Here is a 20,757-nt window from a genome sequence, read left to right as displayed (position 1 = left end):
TTTATACGAGAACAAAAAAGGGAGTGGAGTCCTCAGGTCTGACCTCTCTATTTTGACACTTACCTTTTCACTTTTCCAACTAATAACCTTATCGGTGGAGATTTTGTCTTCATATTTGTTACTTTAAAAGTTTCTGAATTAGATGGATATAAATATTAAAGTTGATGGACTAAATTTTAATAGTAAGTAAATTGTGTACCTAGATCGAGAACTTGACCAACATGGATCAACTACGTCTATGTAGGGATTATTGGGGCGCAACCCCTATTTTTTAACTCACACCCACTCGTGAGTGTCTACTTAGCACATAGGATTGCGATTTCACCCATTTAAGGCTTGTGGCACACTAGAGGGATAGGAAATTTGTTGAGTGTCATTCGGGGAGCTTTTGCCTAGTGTCTAGCAGTAGACATATGTATGGACATAGAGGAAGATCGAGAGGTTATCTGGAGCGGTGACTCCTCCATGCCTGTTAGACTTCTTTAGAGCTTAAGTGCACCCTACAACCCAAATACACCTTCACCGGTGACTTACATACATACGTTACAAAGGAATTTGTTGTAATATTATTTGAGATTTCTCGTAAATATTTAAAATATATAGAATTATTGGGATAATAATATAATTTTTGAAAAAACATTAAAAAGTAATGATTTGTAGGCCTTAGTTGGAAGTAGTGAAAGAAAAGGGAGTGGCAACCGTCGCTACTTTTAGTTAAAACCACACCAACCAGTTTGCTTCTTTCTCTACCCTCATCAGTTTCCGTACCACCACCAATTACCCTCTATATTGTCAAATCCAATCACGTGCCTCTTCGCGCGTGTAATCACATGCCAACAGCGCCCACCCTCTTTTCATTACCCTAGAAAATATTTTATTAATTTTTTTTTTTGTTGGGCAGCAATAGAAGTAGAAAATGATTTTCTAAAGGAATTAATTTAAAAAATAATAATAATGGAAACTGAGTTGGTCATTATTTATTTAGCTTTATTTAAGATTCCACTCGCCGCACGCTCCAGAAGAGCAGCGCGTGGGGGAAACGAGGCAGACAAAGTCACACAATCACTTGGGGAAGCGGTAGTACCAACGACGGTTTCTCTCTCTTCACCGCCGTTTATTTCTCTCTCCGCCATTGTTACACACAAAACCTCGCTCTCCATGGTCCCTCTCTGTCCTCCATCATTTCTCACACCAAAACCCTGTTTTATCTCTCTCTGTTTCCTTCGCATTTATTCTTTGAGAAATGAAGCTCATCCCCTTCCTTACATGGCCGAACCTCCCCATGGCCTTCCTCTTCCTCTTCTTCTTTGCTTGTTCTTCCCCTGCTTCTTCACTCCCCCACGATGAAGGTCCTCTGTTCCCACTTTTTGGGTTTCCATTTGGCCGTTTGTTGGGCGAATACATGCATATGATAGTATCTTAAATGTTCTATCTGATTTTTGAATATTTTATTTAGCTTTTGGAATCTGTTGCTAATCTTGTGTGTTTTTGGTCATTTTCGATAGGACGAGCGCTCATGTCAATCAAGGCCTCGTTTAGCAATGTAGCGAATGTGTTTCTCGACTGGGATGATGATCATAACCACGATTTCTGTTCGTGGCGTGGAGTTTTCTGCGACAATGTTACCCTATCAGTTGCTGCTCTGTGAGTTTTCTTCTCTATTCCATTGTTTTGCTGCTTAAATCTCGTCGTTCTACCATTCTCATTTTCTTGCTTTTCGTTCCTAGGAACTTATCCAACTTGAATCTGGGTGGGGAGATTTCACCATCCATTGGAGATTTGAGAAATTTACAGTCAATGTATGGTACTCTTTTCTCTTGTTCTATGGTTTAACACGGTTGGTTCTTGGTGTTCACTGTTGCTTTGTTATGGCAGTGATTTTCAAGGGAATAAACTGTCTGGACAAATCCCTGATGAGATTGGTAACTGTGGTTTTCTTGTTCATTTGTAAGATTTCTCTTCTGTAACTTTCATTTTTGAGTTTTAGTTCATTGATAGCACATACATCTACAGCATCACTCGACCTCTCTTAATATACAGGGACTTGTCTGATAATTTGCTCTATGGAGGCATCCCCTTCACTGTTTCAAAGCTTAAGCAGCTCGAGTTCTTGTACGATTTACCTATTTAGAGTTGGGTTTCTTTTGCCAGCAACTTTTGAGAATTATAATTGAATTGTTTCCCTCCATTGCAGAAATCTGAGGACGAACCAGTTGACCGGTCCGATCCCTTCTACTCTTACCCAGCTTCCTAATCTGAAAACTCTGTAATTTCTTCACTTCCTTATATGATACTCTTGTTGAGGATTGTTGGAAGGGAGTCCCATATTGACTGTGATATGATTTAGGGAGTGATCATGAGTGTATAAGTAAGGAATACATCTACATCGGTATGAGGCCTTTTGGGGAAGCCCCAAAGCGAAGCTGTGTGAGCTTATGCTCGAAGTGGATAATATCATACCATCGTGGAGATTCGTGATTCCTAAATAATCTTGTATGAGTTTTGTTACACTATGTACCGACTCATTAGGATACAGTTCTGGGAATAATTAGTCCTCTGTTTTGTTTATCCTTCTTGGTTTCTATTTTCTGATTTGGTGATCGATCACTGTCGTAGTGATCTTGCACGAAACCAGCTTACCGGAGAGATACCAAGATTAATCTATTGGAATGAAGTTCTGCAGTATCTGTAAATATCTCCACTCAGCATCTTTGACATCTTCTAAGCTATAGGATGAGCATTGCACTGGTTATTTGAACTTTCATTTTATTTTTATTGTTGTCAGTGGATTACGTGGGAACGTTCTGACTGGGTCGTTGTCGTCCGATATGTGTCAATTGACTGGCTTGTGGTACTTGTAAGTGTGAATTATAATCACCCTATTTGATCTGGAGGCTTCCTTCTGGTTAGTTAACTTTGTGCTCTTGTGTTACTTGTGCCTTATCTTCAGTGATGTAAGAGGCAACAATCTGACTGGCACGATACCGGATAGCATAGGAAACTGCACCAGTTTTGAAATTCTGTATGTTTTCAACTGATATTTTGTGATGTATGTTTGAAATCCTGTATGTTTTCAACTGATATCTTGTTCATCTCAGGGATATATCCTACAACCAAATCTCGGGGGAGATTCCATACAACATCGGATTTCTACAAGTTGCCACTTTGTAAGATTCCTTGTAACTTGTGTGATTTTAGTCGCTTTAGAACTCCTTTAATTGAGTGTTAATCAGCTGTATATTATCTTGTTTTAGATCATTACAGGGAAACAGGTTGAGTGGTAGGATTCCCGATGTCATTGGATTGATGCAGGCGCTTGCCGTCCTGTAAGTGAAGTTCGAAATAAATTCTCTACGCCTGTCGTTTCGTCGCATGAGTAATTCTTGGTACATTCAAACATTGTATGGAGCAGGGATCTGAGTGAGAATGAACTCGACGGGCCGATACCGCCAATACTCGGGAACTTGTCTTACACAGGAAAATTGTGAGTTTTGCTTTTTGAATGTCTGAAATTTTTATATGGTGCCTCATGGTCCATTTCTCTCTGATTAGATACTTGCATGGAAACAAGCTGACCGGGCCAATTCCTCCTGAGCTGGGAAATATGTCCAAGCTTAGCTACTTGTATGTTTGTGTTGCTTCTAATTCAACATCTTTTGTTTAGTAGTAATTGACTTTAATTCTTTACAGGCAACTAAATGATAATCATTTGGTTGGCACAATTCCTTCTGAACTTGGGAAATTGGATCAGTTGTTTGAATTGTGAGTTACATTTTTAGTTTCAGATTGTTCATCGTTTCAAATCTCAACCGTGAATTCGATTAATGTCTTTCGTATACAGTATACGTTTCCAAGTTTTGATACGAACATTTCTATTCAACTACTCAGGAATCTTGCTAATAATGATCTAGAAGGGCCAATCCCTCACAACATCAGCTCTTGCACTGCATTGAATCAATTGTAAGATACCTACAAATTTCATGAGGTCTCATCTGCTGTATGTATATATATTGATTCTATTTTTCTTCTTCAAGCAATGTGCATGGAAACCGTCTTAACGGATCAATCCCTCTCGGTTTCCAAGATCTGGAGAGCTTGACATATTTGTAAGTCGTTTGCAGCACAAGTAATATTAAAATTGGAAGATGGTTCATTGATTAAATTTGTTTAAACAGGAATCTTTCAGCAAACAACTTCAACGGTAGGATTCCTGTTGAGCTCGGACTCATCGTAAACCTCGATACATTGTAAGTTTATTCAAGTTAACGCATGGTGATCGTCTTTTCATTTGGTTTAAATTTTTGTTTCATCCAGGGATCTGTCTCGCAATTACTTCTCGGGTCCGGTTCCTTCTTCTATTGGTGATTTGGAGCACCTTCTGAGCCTGTAAGACTTCTCACTTGAATTATTGATAGAGTTGTCGCTCAAATCATGTTCCTAATATAAAATCACTTGCAGCAATTTGAGCTATAATAGACTTGTTGGGCCAATGCCAGCAGAATTTGGGAATCTCCGAAGTATTCAGACTATGTAAGGATTATTCGTTATGAGTTTGATTTAATCTTGTGAAATTTGTCCTTTAAATTCTTTTTACTTGCCTGTTTTGATAGTGATATGTCATTCAACAACTTCTCTGGTAGCATACCCATGGAGTTGGGTCAACTACAAGATATTATCTCATTGTATGATCTCGATACTCTTACGTCGTTTTTTCTTTCCCTTTTAAGTTCCTTTTGTTAATCATTTTGATTTCATTGCTATTCAAAGAATTTTGAACAACAACCATTTGCAAGGGAAGATACCTGATCAGCTGACCAATTGCTTTAGTTTAGCCAATTTGTAAGTTCTGTTTTATCCTTCATCAATAACAACCTCTAATGGCTTCCTCAACTTCTAATTTGTCTTTCTTACACTTATTCAGGAACTTGTCATACAACAACTTATCTGGTATCTTACCTCCCATGAAAAATTTCTCTCGATTTGAACAAAATAGGTAACGAAAACGAGTTTTGTTTGATTGAGCCTCTGTTCTTCATTTGATGATCGATGATTTTATATCTCAGCTTTCTCGGGAATCCGCTGCTGTGTGGAAACTGGCTGGGATCGATCTGTGGGCCTTATATGGAAAAATCTCGAGGTACACTGCGAAACGCTGATGGCATTTGTAAATAACTTGACATTATTAACCGTTCATGCCGACTGAGTCAATGTAACTTGCAGCAATGTTGTCTCGGGCAGCGGTTGTTTGTATGACGTTTGGATTCATAATGTTGTTGTTTATGGTTACAATTGCTGTGTACAAGTCGAATCCATGGAAGCAATTGATGAAGCGTTCTAGCACGACTGGGCAAGGCAAGCATTGTTTCTATACTCTTCTTATTTTTCTGAGTTATTCCTTTTTTCTGAGTCATTATTCGGTATTTCATGTTGAACACAACTCACTGTGGGAAACACTCGCTCTCTTTATTAAGACCAATCGAGAAGAGAATACAAGACACTCTGTAGAATACTTCTGCTTTTTATTGTTTTTAGATTTCTTGGATGAATAACCTAGGTAGGGTGGGGGTATTTATACTAAGAGTAAACAATCTATATTTAACCAATCTAAATCTAGACCTAACCGATTTGAATCTAGACCTAACAAATTGAATCTTTCTCCTAAAATATCTACATCTCTTTCTCCTAAAATCTCTACTAAAATAAATATACTGGGCTCGTACAATTAGGCTTGACTCTATTGGGCTAGTACAATTATTGGGCTTGACTCTATTGGGCTAGTGATGATATTTCAACACTCCCCCTCAGCACTAGTCCTCATTCGCTGCATCATGTTGAGCTGACAGCGAAAGCTCTCATGTTTGCTAGTATTCAACCCTTTTGTAAACAAGTCTGCCACTTGGTCATCTGTCTTGATCTGCTGCATCTCAATTTCTTCCTTTAGGACCTTCTCTCTAATGAAATGGTAGTGCACCTCCACATGCTTTGTTCTAGCATGAAACACTGGATTTTCTGCAAGGCGAATCGCAGATTGGTTGTCGCAAAGAAGTGATATTGGATAGTCAATTTTCTGGTGCAAATCTTCCATCAAGAGTTTTAGCCATGTACTTTCCTGGGCTGCTCCAGCCGCTGCTCTATACTCTGCTTCTGTAGTTGATAATGATACTGTTGGTTGTCTCTTGCTACACCAAGAAATTGTTCCCGAACCAAACTTGAACACATACCCAGTGGTTGACCTCCGAGTATCGTGGTCTCCTGCATAGTCAGCATCACAGTATCCAACTAGCTTGCAGTCTTTGCTTCTTTTGTACAAAAGACCATAGTCGATTGTACCTTTGATATATCTCAAGATCCGTCGAGCTGCATCCAGATGAGGCTTCTTTGGACTTTGCATGTATCGACTCATAACCCCAACTGCATACGAGATATCAGGTCGAGTTAAAGTTAGGTAGATAAGACTACCTACTAGTTGTCGGTACGTTGTTTCATCGTTCAACTCTTTGCCTTCATGTGCACAAATCTTGGCATTTATCTCCATCGGTGTTGAAACTTGCTTGCACTCTAACATGTTGAACTTCTGAAGCATGTCTCTGGTATACTTTTGTTGGCAGAGAAACAGTCCTTCATCTGTGCGATCAACTTCTAGGCCTAAGAAGTGTTTAAGCTCTCCTAGCTCTTTCATCTGAAAGCGTATTGATAAATTTTCTCTTGTTTGATAAATTTCTCTTTCATCGTCCCCGGTGATAATCAAATCGTCCACGTAGACCAACACAATTGTCAAATTTCCTTCTCTTTCTTTGATGAATAGGCTTGAGTCTGCATGCGCAACTGAATAACCACTTTGGGTAAGAAATTCAGCAATCTTACCATACCAAGCTCTCGGTGCTTGTTTCAGTCCATAAAGAGCTTTTCTAAGCTTGCATACATAATTAGGATTAGCTGCACTCTCAAATCCCTTTGGTTGGTTCATATAAATCTCCCTGTCTAGCTCTCCGTGCAAGAAGGCATTCTTCACATCCATTTGCCACAGTTTCCAATCTTTACTTGCTGCGAGTGCTAGCAGAACTCGTACGGTAGTAATCTTTGCCACTGGACTGAATGTTTCATCATAATCTAGTCCATATTGTTGAGAAAATCCTCGAGCCACGAGTCGAGCCTTGTATCTCTCGATTGATCCATCCGGTCGACGCTTTATTTTATAGACCCACTTGCAAGAGACGGGTTTGATATCTCCTAGTCTTGGCACTAGTTCCCAAGTTTGATTATGCTCCAAGGCTATAATTTCTTCCTCCATCGCTTTCTGCCAAACCGAGTTTTGTGATGCTTCTTCATATGTCTCTGGTTCGTAAACTCTATCTTCTACAATAGCTGCATTTGCATACTTAGGATTTGGCCTTCGGATTCTATTTGATCGCCTAAGTTGTTGATGTGTTGTTTCATTTTTATCAGATTCGCTTGATTGAGTCACCTCCTGCTTGTCAATATCAATGTCGCTTGGATTTTCAGATGCATCGAAATTTGATTGAATTTGTGTAGTTTGCTCCCCCAGCTTCTGTTGTAGAATTTCTTCAATGTTTGAATCTGATAAGACTTTCTTCTCCGAGGACCACCATGTAGATGCTTCATCAAAAACTACATCTCTTGATGTATAGTATTTTCCACTTGTTGGATCACAGCACCTCCATCCTTTTCTTTGATTGTCGTATCCAACAAATACACACTTGACTGCTTTCTTGTCAAACTTGCTACGTAGATGGTCAGGCACAAATACATAGCAAACACAGCCAAATACTCGGAAGTAACTAATTGTAGGTTTCATATCCCATAGTATCTCAAATGGTGAGACGAACCCTAGCTTTGGTTGAGGAAGCTTGTTGATCACATGGGCAGCAGTTCGCATAGCTTCAGCCCAAAATCTTCCTGGAACGTTCTTTGCGTGTAACATGCTTCGACAGGTTTCTGCAAGGTGTCGATTCTTTCTTTCTGCTACACCATTTTGTTGTGGCGTGTTGGCACATGTAAATTGACGTCGTATCCCACACTCGTGTAAATATTGATCGAACTCATCTGACGTGTATTCTCCGCCATTGTCTGAACGTAGACAACGAATCTTCGCTCCTACTTCTCCTTCGACCATCATCTTGAATTCTTGAAACTTTGAGAACGTGTCAGACTTTTCTTTCATAAAGAAAATCCACACATATCTTGAGTAGTCGTCAATAAATGTCACCATATACCGCATTCCGCTGATCGATGCTTGTTTGACTGGGCCGAACAAATCAGAGTGAACTAACTCTAATGGTTTCTTTGCTTTGAAACTTGACTCTTTGTATGGTAATTGATGAGCTTTACCATACTGACATCCAGCGCAGACAACGTCTGTTTTGACTTCCAGTTGTGGTAGACCTTTGAGCATAGATTTCTCCATAATCAGCTTCAACTTATGGTAGCTAATATGTCCCAATCTTGCATGCCATAGATCTGTCGTCTCATTCTTTCGGGTCTTGTCAACATAGGCAGACTCTGCAGATAGAACGTAGACAGACTCCACTCTTCGTCCTTCTATCGTCGGCTTTCCTATTATCTTAACATCTTGATAAACTTTTACATCTTCTGGCCCAAACAAGACATAGCTTCCTGATGTTGTTAGTTGTGACACTGACAACAAGTTCTTCTTTATACCCGGTACATGATAAACATTATGTAGCGACACTGTATCAGACTTATTGCCAGGCATGATTGTCGTATTGCCGATTTGAGCAATTGATAACTGTGTGTTATTTGCTGTACGTACCATACGACTTCCTTTGTACTCTTTCTTGTCTTGCAATTTTCTCTGATCGCCAGTCATGTGATTTGAACATCCTGAATCAACGATCCAGTCATTCTCATAGTTGATATGGTCTTCCATTGTCGCCATGAGTGCTAGCTCGTCTTCTTCTATGGGACATAGTACCTCTGCATCCCATTCATCTTCTATCTTCTTTTTGGATATTGCCACATTGTTTTCAATGGTCTTTTTCCTGGACCAACAATCTCTAGACATATGGCCCTTTTTCCCGCAGTTATAGCAAATACCACCAAATCTCGTTCTTTGAAAACTCTTGTTGTCGTTCTTCTGAGCTCTCTCAGGTTGTGCAATCCCTTGGTGGCTTCTTCTTTTGTCACCATTGTATCCACGTCTGGTAGACGGCCTATTATTGCTCTGACTTTCACTCGTGTAGAGTGCTTCTTCACCCTTCAACGTGAAGCCTCCCATTTGTTTAGCCATGGCTTCTTGGCTGGCTAACAAATTTTCGAACTCTACCAGTGATGGTTGAGTGGGCCATCCTTGTACAGCAGCAATGAAGCTTCGATATTCTGGTCGCAATCCGTGGATTATAATCCTCTTCATTCGAGATTCTACAATGGCGGACTTTGGGTCTAGTTCAGTAATCTCCCGACAGATCGATTTGACCTTGTGGAAGTACTGAGCAATCGTCATATCACGTTGTGAAATTGACAACAACTCATTCTCCAGAAGTTGTAGTCTCGTATCATTCTTCTTTGAGAACAACATCACGAATGTGTCCCATGCTTCTTTCGGTGTCTTGTCATCCCAAATATGTTCTAACATCTCTTCTCCGATGGTGGTCTTCAAGGCAAACATTGCTTTGCCTGCTTTGACTCTCCATTTGCGCAAGGCGTCGTTAGAATCCTCCTCTGGCGGCGTAGTTTCACACCCGCCAACGATCTCCCAAAGATCCTGTCCTTGTAAATAGGACATCATGCATGTTGCCCACGTGTTGTAGTTGTTGTTGTTGAGTTTCTTAATTCCTCCAACGATTTGGAAATCACTCATCGTGTTGGCCATACCTCAGTAATACCAAACAAGTTCTTTTGACACAAGACTTGCAGAGTCACAGACTTCTCACGACACAAAAGAAACTCACTCACCACTAATCTCAAGAAATCGTTTCTGATGTGGAAGATCAGGCAGAGCTGCAACCACAGAGCATACTAAGGATTCCAAGAGATCAGATAACCTACACTAACCTCGCTCTGATACCAAATGTTGAACACAACTCACTGTGGGAAACACTCGCTCTCTTTATTAAGACCAATCGAGAAGAGAATACAAGACACTCTGTAGAATACTTCTGCTTTTTATTGTTTTTAGATTTCTTGGATGAATAACCTAGGTAGGGTGGGGGTATTTATACTAAGAGTAAACAATCTATATTTAACCAATCTAAATCTAGACCTAACCGATTTGAATCTAGACCTAACAAATTGAATCTTTCTCCTAAAATATCTACATCTCTTTCTCCTAAAATCTCTACTAAAATAAATATACTGGGCTCGTACAATTAGGCTTGACTCTATTGGGCTAGTACAATTATTGGGCTTGACTCTATTGGGCTAGTGATGATATTTCAACATTTCAGGTCCTCCAAGTCTTGTAGTACTTCATATGGATATGGCTATTCACACGTTCGAGGACATTATGAGAGTGACCGAGAATCTAAGCGAGAAGTACATTATCGGTTATGGAGCTTCGAGCACTGTGTACAAATGTTTACTGAAGAATTCCCGACCTATTGCAGTTAAGCGACTTTACAATCACTATGCACACGATTTACGGGAGTTCGAGACCGAACTTGAAACTGTTGGTAGTATCAGACACAGAAATCTTGTTAGCCTTCATGGTTATTCATTATCTCCCTGTGGGAATCTCCTCTTCTATGACTACATGGAAAATGGTTCACTCTGGGATCTGCTTCATGGTAAGCATCAGTATTTTATTTTTTTTGACCGAAAGTTCGATAATATTGATGATCGTGTTTGCTTCACTAATCATTAGAACCAGGCAAGGTTAAACTGGATTGGGACGCACGTCTGAAGATCGCGGTTGGAGCTGCACAAGGGCTTGCATATCTTCACCATGATTGTAACCCGCGAATCGTTCACCGGGACGTGAAGTCTTCGAATATTTTACTGGATGAAAATTTCGAGGCCCATCTCTCTGATTTTGGGATAGCCAAATGTATCCCAACTGGAAAAACATACACGTCTACTAGCGTGCTTGGAACGATTGGCTACATCGATCCAGAGTATGCTCGAACCTCCCGGCTTAATGAGAAGTCCGATGTTTATAGCTTCGGCATTGTTCTTCTGGAACTACTGACTGGGAAGAAGGCTGTGGATGACGAGTCCAATTTGCATCAACTGGTTTGTTTTGTTCACATCAAATCACTTCGAAAGATTCATGTTTTGCTTGAATCTGAATTTATTCTCTATGAACTGCCAGATACTATCCAAGGCTGATAACAATACTGTGATGGAAGCTGTTGATCCCGAGGTTTCGGTCACCTGCGTTGATTTAGCGCATGTTCGAAAAACGTTCCAGCTTGCTCTCCTCTGCACGAAACGCAATCCTTCTGAACGGCCAACCATGCATGAGGCTGCCCGAGTATTGATCTCCCTCCAGCCACCATCACCTACCGCGAAGCATACTTCATTCCCCACGAAAACGTTGGATTATGCACAATTCTTGATTGAAAAGGGTCAGAATCGGAACCCGAAAGGGCAGGAGGAGCAGGAGAAATCAGATGCGAGTTCTTTGGATGCTCGGTGGTTTGTTCGGTTCGGAGAAGTAAGTTCTGAACAACACGGTTTGAATCAATAACAGATTAGCCAAAGGTTCATATTGTGGTTAGGGAGGGAGAAGGGAAGATTAGCTGCAGTTAAGGTAAATATTGAGATCCTAAGCTTTTGTTTGTGCAGCAGGTGTAAAATGTATGCGTATTCAGTTTATTAAATATCAATATTAGTTTTCTGCATCACACTGCATGGATCCCATTGATGCAACTCCACTGGTTTTGGTTTGAATATGCATCACGCTACCTGCTACGAGTGGAGTGGTATCGCCTTTTGTGTTTTGTTTTGGAATGATAAATCGGGTTTCTCACCAACTGTTATCTGTATGAAATATTCTCGTGCTGCTTTTTGTCCAATTCCTCTAGATGGTCTATCATTCATATCATCTTCTTTCCCGCTTCAGCTAATCACGTACAAAGGCTCAAGGCTTAGTAGATGAAAGTCTAATGCATTTTTGAAGTTTAGACATCCCATCATCTATGACTTGCTCCCATAAATGTTTTTTTTATTGTATGGTATTTAGTGATTTAAAACAATTGCAGGTCAAGTATTCCCACTAAATGAGACAATCTCAACTAAATGAGATAATCTCAATGAAATATTATATTAGAATAACTCTAATTCCTATAGTTTTAGTAACTATGAGTTTTAGTAACATAAGACCCACTTTATGAGTTTTAGTAACATAAGACCCACTTTGCGATGTGGTGTAGTTGGTAGAATATCCTTACCTCTTTACCAAAGCTGTGTCAAATTAGCCCTTGCGTCACATCTTAAGAAATTAGTCCTTGCATCACATCATCACCTGATGTTAGCAAACTAATACCACTAATTGTGCCACGTGGTTGTAGTCTAGTGGCAATGGTCTCTTGTCGCTGTGTCTATTACCTTGTGCGAGGTATCTTAGACTAGATAAGCATCGTGTGTTCTTAGTAATCCATTCAAATTTAGCATAGTAGTCTCTATATCCTTCTACCAGATACATCACTCTAGATGAAGTACAAATTTAGGCTAGGTACCATTCTAGGCTCAATAATATTTTAGACTCGATTATAGTGTAAAACGGGGCAAATTTTCCTCACACCATATATTAAACTCCTTGATGCTCACAACTGTACCCCTTTTAGTACTAATATTAGATAACAAACTGCTCATATACATCACCTCTTTTAAGCATTGCAAAAAAATTTTCTACCCTTGTGTAACCCTCTAAGGTACTACTCGAGGTTCATCATGACTCCAATCCTTCAATGTGTTTTTTTGGCCTAGTACGCGTGCTTCCTCGTTGACAGAATCAATATTTTGCCGGCGACAAGCCATATGCCTAGCTCTCAACACCTCCTATAATATACTGTATGACTCATTAATAGGGTTAAAATACTCGAATAAGTTAATATCTCAAATATGGTTTAAAAGATTCCAGGGAAGGACTAAGAGATGACAAACAGAAATACACATAAACTTTGAATTAATTACTAAAATGTCATTGGTGAGAAAATCTTCCCAAATTTTACTTCAAAATTCAATGAATCTCCATCTCAAAATTTATTTGTTGGATCTTTCCAACATTTGGATATGATCTAGCAGACTCACAACTCATCACATTTAATGGTTAACGTTTGAAAATGAAGTCGGCAACCCTCTAAATGGATAAACTTTTTTGCGAGAATTTTGAAAATTTTAGATTTTAAATTCATGGCAGTTATAGACGTCTCAAAGTTTGTTCAAGCTCCCTCTATAAATGGGAATCATTTGGAGGAAGAGCCAGAGTTGGCAAGCCTCCAATCACTCAATTAATTTCCTTTAAATTTGAGAGTAATAGTGAACCATTCTTCCTCAAAATTGTCCTTGCACATTTAAAAAGGATTGACCACAACTTTGATAGAAGAAATCAAGTGATAAGATAAGGAATCATTACAAGGAGAGTAAGATTCGGATTACTTTGTTGATCGAATATCTCAAGGCAAGAACATTGTTTGAGATTCGAATCACTCCACAAGCAAGGATCGATCATGTCTAGCTTGAATGATTCTTGTTGATCAAATATTTCAACGCTAGAACACTTGTTTGAGATTCGAATCACTCCACAAGCAAGATTGATCATGTCGAGCTTGAATGATTCTACATGCAACCTGAACTACATAGAATTGCAATGAAACTTAGTCATTAGCTAAAGAAAGTACAAATGCTCATTTTATATATATTTTCCAAGTCTACTTACAAATACAACATGCATGGCTTTATATAGCCTCAAAATGAAACTATTCAAATCATTCCAAGAGTTGTAACTTTCATACTTAATGACCATAATTAACTATTATGTAATTGTAACTTAAATAAATAAAAAGTCTTAAAATACATTAATGAAATACAAGAATTCTAAATTACTCTAAATTGTAATCCACCTAAAATTTATGACATGAAACTTCATTATTCTTCAATGTGGCATGAATTGAAATATTTTTTTGATAATTTTAACAATATTTTCTTCACATCTTCATTGAAGCATAATATATGATTGATGTCTCTTAGTTCATATCATCAAGTGTTGGAAGTGTCTCAAACGTATTTGCCCAATTCATCCACCATTAAAGAATGTTGGAAGAAAGCTTTGCAATCGGAGTATAGAAGCAAATTTGCCTCTTTCCACCTAAGCCAATCACTTTATGAGATATCAAGGAACATTTCTAATAAAGACCATTAAGGCAATGGAGCCAAGGAACAAGGGTAATTGAAGAAATTGTTGTACAGTTTGATTTAAGCAAGATTGGGGTCATTCAAAATGAAGCCCCTACAGATCATCTCATTAATTAAGGTTAATCCCTTAAGATTCGTAGAGATGAGAGAAAAGATTTTCATCATAAAATCGAGGTATGAGGAGGTCCCTATCGTGCTACCTAAGAAGCTCCCCATTCTGCACAAACTCTCCCTCAGACCTGAGAACTTGAAGAAAGAAATTGTAAGACCACACGTTAAGGGCCTAAACGGAATGTTTTTCCTCAAAATTCATGTACCTTAAAAATAAAAGACTAAATGGACTTTTCTGCTCATAAAATTTTAATACTAGATATAATATGACACATTAAAGTTAAATATAAAATTTGGTGGTCATTCGATAAAGATAAGAAGTTAAACAAAATAAAGGTGTAAAATGACCATAATACCCCTGTAGTTCACGACATAAATGAGCTCTAAATGATATGACATTTAAATAGTAGATCTCAGGTAATATATACTATGCATGAAGATATTAATTCATTGGATTTTTTTTAGGAGCAGAATTGAGGATAAGTGTAAAATGCCCAAAATTCCCTAACATATCTAAGTGTTGTTTATGGACCAAATAAACTCCAAATGACCTAATATTTTATATATGACCTATTTTTAAGGATATAAGAGTCTATACAAGGTTCCCAAGTCATTGATGCACGTATAGGGGATGAACTAAGGATTAAGAGTAAAATGACAAGAATAACTATAAATTATTTCAACGTCCAAACAGCCTCCAAATGACCTAAGATTTTAAGTAGACCTATATAGAAGAACATAAAGATTTAACCAAGAATTTAAGGATTTCGAAATGAATTAAGAGTTCAAAAAAAGAAATAGGGAGGTAAATAACCGAAACACCCCAATAAGGACTTATGACCTTAAGAATAATTATAGGAGTTTTTAAAGGCAATAGAACATGTTTGGATATAAGCCTAAAGACCACTACGAGGATCCATGATTTGCCTCAGTACCTCAAGAAACATACGGTGATTTATTAAGATTTTAGCATACTAAAATGACAAAGCAGTACCTATGAGATTGAATTAGAGTCTAAAAAGTTAGGCTTCTTCTCTAAGAATAACCTTTAGAGTAAAAATCCAAGAAAACTCCAAAACAATTACTAATGAAAAAGCATAACACAATTTGTAAGGCCACCAAGACTCAAGATCGTGAAAATATTAGAAGGGGATTGTAATAGCCCGAAAATAATAATAATAATAATAACAACAATAATAATAATAAATAAACAAATAAAAATAATTAAAAAAATATATATACGTTAAAATAATAATAATAATAATAATTCATAATTAAATAACTAAAAAGGATTACTTAAAAATAAAAATAAAAATAAAATTTACCCATCTCTCTCCACTAACCTATAGTTACAACCCCATCCTCTTTCCTCAACCCACCAGATCACACCCACCAGATCACAGTTTATCCAAAAATAAACAGAAAAAAATGTCAAATTTGGGAAAAAGTAAAATGGCTTTCAACAAGGATATGATGATCTACCTGAGAGATTTTGGTCTTAAAATCCTATCTCAGATTTCCTTTTTCCTCTATAGTTATAAGAAATCAATTTAGGATCAAATCTTCTTAGACGGATCACGTAATAATCAGATCCCATATTCAATTAATTAGATTTTTTTTGTTAGCATTGGAAGTTATAGGAAATAGTGGCAGATCCATAAATCTGTAAAATAGTAGACAAACAATGGATTAAAATTGGCCCAGAATATCTGTTTACAGAATGAAAATAAATATGGAATTAGAGGAATATCTTATTTACCGAACTTGAAAATCTATTTACAAAAGGAAAATAATTACAAAGAGGGAGAAGGGAAGATTTGTTGAACATAATTTAAAAATGAAATATGAAATACCAGAGGCATGAAACTTCATTAAATTTTGTCTAACATGTAAATTAGAGAAACAATATAGAGTTCAAACTTGAAACTGATGTCATGGGCTCATATAGGTTGACCCGGATTTCAAAGGACGGAATCGAACTTTCATTAAAGATATATTCGCCACAACGACTTAAGCTAACCAGGTAAGTGGCTCACCCATCGTAGGTTATGCGTTATTTGCTGTATGTTGGCACGTGCCCGTGGATATGCACGTGTCATTAAATTGTATGCTAGTTTAAGTGCATAAGTACGAAATCATGTGAACATGTATGTTATGTATGCTGCTTAGTTGATGTGATATGTTATGCATGTGACGATGTGTGGCCCTTGAACGATTATGACTTGTTTGTATGAATATTTGAATGTAACTGCATAAATTGTATGACATGAAAAACGACAAATTGCATGAAACATAACCCCGCTAGGAATATGTATGATATGTAAAGAAATGAGAATGAGAATGAGAATGACATGTCAGCATGAAAACTTGACAAGGGGTTATGTTCATTAATGATAACTGTAGGACTAGTGGGACCTCATGCATATTGTGTGTTCATGCATTTGGGGGGATACCCCTATCCCATCACAAGGGTACGGATGCGTACATCCAATGGCAGGACAACGATTGTTATGCTTTGCATAGCGCTGCCGTGACGGTTCTAGTTTTAACTGGTCCCAGCACATAAGGGGCTCCCAGAATATGCCCACCGGCTAAGGACAATGGCCTAGCGGTGTGCGAACTAGTTGGTGAGCCCATACTCGCACGTATGGGCTGTGTGTAGAGTATATGGTACACATCCACGATTATCCGTTAGGATTACACCGTAGGGAAAACGAAACGAAACGAAATGAAACGAAACGAAACGAAACGAAACGATAGGTCCCATCATTTCATTGCATGTGATTGTTGCATAACCCTGATAGGGGGTCACTTACTAAGTATTCTAGAAATACTCAAGCCTCGTGCTACTTTACTTTTGCAAATAAGGGCAAGACACCCATGTGACAACGACGGCGACATCGTACACCTCGGGACCGTGGCACATGCATAGGATAGTCGTTTTTTTTTTCTATTTCGTAGTCTAGGCTGAATTCGGTTTGCATCATTAGTATAGGTTAGTATAGGTTGAAATATATTTGCATAATAAATCATAGGGTAGAATAAAACATTCATTTTAGATTTGTTGTTTTTCCTCTATTTTTAATAATGTTCTGTTCGTTTCCTTGTAAACGATTTCTCTTTCACGAGGTAATAAAAGGCGAGAGTGAGTCGCATTTATGAATATGATCCATTTAATGTATATTCTGCATTCCAAGGTATAGTAATGACTTCAGATTAAATAGGTAAAATATTAAGGTCGTTACAGGGATCATACACAAAAGGACAATATGTTACATGAATAAGAAGACACGTATACTTAGGCCATGAATTCTAAACATACCATGAAAATAGGGAGTGTTACCACTATGTATTATCCTAGTGTAAGCCCATGTTATGCTAAGATTTGCTACCTTAAAGACATGAAAAAAGACAAGAACATTACATACCACATTGATATGGAAATCAATCCAAGGGAAAGTATTGAACGGATTATCTTGATGATCAAGATCAAGATCAAGAGTAAAGAAAACTCGTTTCTAAACTCGTGATTCGAATCACTCCACAAGAGGTTTGATCAATACCACTTGAATGACTCTAACATGCAAGTTCTAAACAGAAGAATTTGCAAAGAAAGTTTAGCTCTCAACAAAACAAAAATAGAAATTCTATTCTTAATTCCAAAATCTGATATCTAACAAAGAAAAGGAGGCTTTATATAGCCTTTACAACCTTAAACAGATACATAACTCCCAAATTAAATGAGCTAGTAAATATGAGAAATACCCATAACCTCCCTGGTTTTATATAGCCTTTACAACCTTAAACAGATACATTACTCCCAAATTAAATGGGCTAGTAAATGAGAAATACTCATAACCTCCCTATTAAAATGATTAGTTAATGGTGAAATATATTAACCTATGTGGGTTACAATATAACCTTAACTTCTATATTTAAAACTACGCTTAAATATGACAAACAAATAGTTAAACTATAATTAAATAATGCAATTAATAAAATGTGCTTATTAGTCATCCTTGGACTAGTTTCATAAATTTAGCGGAGTTCATTAACTGCAACTTAAAGTGCATTTAATTCATATTTTTCTTGAAGCTCAACTTTGCATAACATATAAGGGAGGTCTCCAACGTCTTCTAGAATTTCCTTTGATGAGCTCACCATAGCTTGAATATAACTATATAAGGTTTGTTGTAGCTTTTTGGCTCTCGTCCTTGTAATTGGACCTTGAGGTATGGAAATTCCTTGGTTGTGGTTCATATCACACATGCTCTCCATTAAAAAATGCTAGATAATACTTTAATCCTGTCCAATGTAACCCATAATCTCCCACTATGCAGTACTTCCCGAGGCCCATGTTTTCCTCTTCTAGGTGGGATAACTTGCACTATGTTTTTCTAGCAGATTGTCAAGCAAGGGATTCATGTTTTCCCTCACTTAGATGAGATGTCCTGTGTTACGGTCATACATTTTCAACCATGTGATATCGTGATATTGGCACACCCATGACAAGCCTAGAGGGGAATCCACGTCCTATATTCATTTTTTTCCGACTTTGTTGTTTTGTTGGACTTTAGGCGACGTTTGTGTTAAATAAATCTCACTAATTTGTGGAATAAATCTCACATACACTAACAATAGAACGCTCTAATACCAATTTGTGAAAATATACTTCTCGCGTATTTGTGAAAGAGATGTCGAGGATGGAGAGACTGTTGGATTTTATGTCCTAAAACTCATAGTTTGTAAACAAAAACATATTCTATTTTCAATAAAGTTATTGTGGTTGTTTATTCAATAAAGATTGTTATTGAATAAAGTGAACTTTACAATCATTAATCTAAATCCAATAAACTAAGAACACTTTGGCTATAGTATGATTACTTGAACTATACGTAGAGACATAAGAGTTGATCAAGTTCAAGTATATAGTCAAAATGATCTATAGTATAAGGATAAGGCTGAGTACCTTATTCTGGGGACACTATGGATGCGGTCCACTTTTGTATATGATATAAACAATGTGATCACTAAGATTGTACATGTGGAGACATGTGAGTGGGGGCGTCCTATGCAATGAGTATTGCATAAGATCGAACCATGAAGAAAATCACTCTCACTTTATAATGTCGTTTACTGTTGAGACTGATTTTCTTTTCATTCGATGACCTAGGTAACTTGATCTTAATCCTGAGCTAACTATGAACTTATGTTTAATCGAAATTATCCATAGATTTGCATGGGTGAGAGTGACACAAGTTCACCGACTCAATAGGCCTCCCATTTCAGGGGTAAGACTGGGTAAATGGCTGGGGACGTGGGGTGCAAGAAGGAATTCATTCCTACCCACTTTTAGGGATAGAAGAGAGGTAGTTCCCTTAAGTACTGACTCCAGTTCTTGAACAAGGGGCCCCACCCTCTCATTGGCCTGAGAGGGATTCGGTTTACTGGTTGGACCACAAACCAATTGTTCATTAGAGAATCAGTGAGACATAAGAAACAAGAACTAACTTCATGGGTAAAACGGTAAATTGACCCAGCTTTAGTTACGAACAACCTATGAAGGATTACTAATCATGGTTATATCAAATGGACTTATATATATAGTGAGGGCAGTGCAACTACTAGGCTATAGTGGAATGTTCTAGTAGTTAACGAATGTTGGTTAACAAGGTTAATGAGTTTAACCGGTTAATCTTGGATCGTTGGAGCCCATGATCTATAGGTCCATTAGGTCCCTCTACTAGCTCATATAGGACTAAATCATAGAAGAGTGTGATGAGTGAGTTTGAAGTGTTCGAATTCAAATTAGGGAGAATGCGCTACATATATACGATATATTTAACCACATTTTTGTTTTATTTATGAATTAAACAAAAAGAGAAAATCTGAGATATTTAAATAAGATTTAATATCTTAATCAAATATGTATCGGAATTAATTGGGATTGTCATTTGAATTAATATTAAATATTAATTAAATAGTTTAATTAATCATTTAATATTACTTTAATTTGAAATTAATAATTCAAATTGATGGTTGAATCGAAAGGAAGAAAGTCAAAATGTTGAATTCATTTAATGGAAAAATCCATGTTAGTGGAATTTTGAGATGTCAAAATTTGTTTAACCAAACTTGCATGCTTGCCAAATAAACCTAACAAATTTGAGTGGAATTTTGAGTGTCAAAATTTGGTTAACTCAAGCATGCATGCTTGACACATAATCCAAACATTTGAGTGGAATTTTGAATGTCAAAATTTGGTGATCTCATCATACATGAAAGTTCTTCTGGTTGGTGAAAAACCTTGAG

General features: G+C 37.5%; 1 protein-coding gene across 1 annotated transcript; it reads left to right on the top strand.

Annotated features, from left to right (window-relative positions):
• Nucleotides 1-1,097: 1,097 nt before the first annotated feature.
• On the top strand, nt 1,098-11,822 carry LOC111472175 (LRR receptor-like serine/threonine-protein kinase ERL1). The gene is made up of 27 exons (XM_023117828.1): nt 1,098-1,349; nt 1,506-1,644; nt 1,728-1,799; nt 1,876-1,947; nt 2,041-2,112; nt 2,195-2,266; nt 2,617-2,688; nt 2,786-2,857; nt 2,951-3,022; nt 3,099-3,167; nt 3,255-3,326; nt 3,413-3,484; nt 3,553-3,624; nt 3,691-3,762; nt 3,889-3,960; nt 4,035-4,106; nt 4,176-4,247; nt 4,315-4,386; nt 4,459-4,530; nt 4,611-4,682; nt 4,768-4,839; nt 4,922-4,993; nt 5,064-5,137; nt 5,221-5,352; nt 10,425-10,763; nt 10,841-11,208; nt 11,288-11,822. The coding sequence occupies exons 1-27, from the start codon at nt 1,244-1,246 to the stop codon at nt 11,663-11,665; spliced, it is 2,973 nt and encodes a 990-aa protein (XP_022973596.1). The 5' UTR covers nt 1,098-1,243; the 3' UTR covers nt 11,666-11,822.
• Nucleotides 11,823-20,757: the final 8,935 nt, after the last annotated feature.

Source organism: Cucurbita maxima, unplaced genomic scaffold (genome assembly GCF_002738345.1).
Source record: "Cucurbita maxima cultivar Rimu unplaced genomic scaffold, Cmax_1.0 Cma_Scf00066, whole genome shotgun sequence".
In the NCBI taxonomy this organism is placed as follows: Eukaryota; Viridiplantae; Streptophyta; class Magnoliopsida; order Cucurbitales; family Cucurbitaceae; genus Cucurbita; species Cucurbita maxima.
The sequence above is the reverse complement of the archived record's forward strand: the minus strand, read 5'-3'. Positions and strand labels throughout refer to the sequence as shown.

Coding starts and splice junctions, on each gene's coding strand:
- LOC111472175 (XM_023117828.1), top strand. CDS start 1,244: ATGAAGCTCATCCCCTTCCTTACATGGCCGAACCTCCCCATGGCCTTC. Junction 10,764..10,840: donor ACTCTGGGATCTGCTTCATG/GTAAGCATCAGT, acceptor ACTAATCATTAG/AACCAGGCAAGGTTAAACTG. Junction 11,209..11,287: donor AGTCCAATTTGCATCAACTG/GTTTGTTTTGTT, acceptor ATGAACTGCCAG/ATACTATCCAAGGCTGATAA.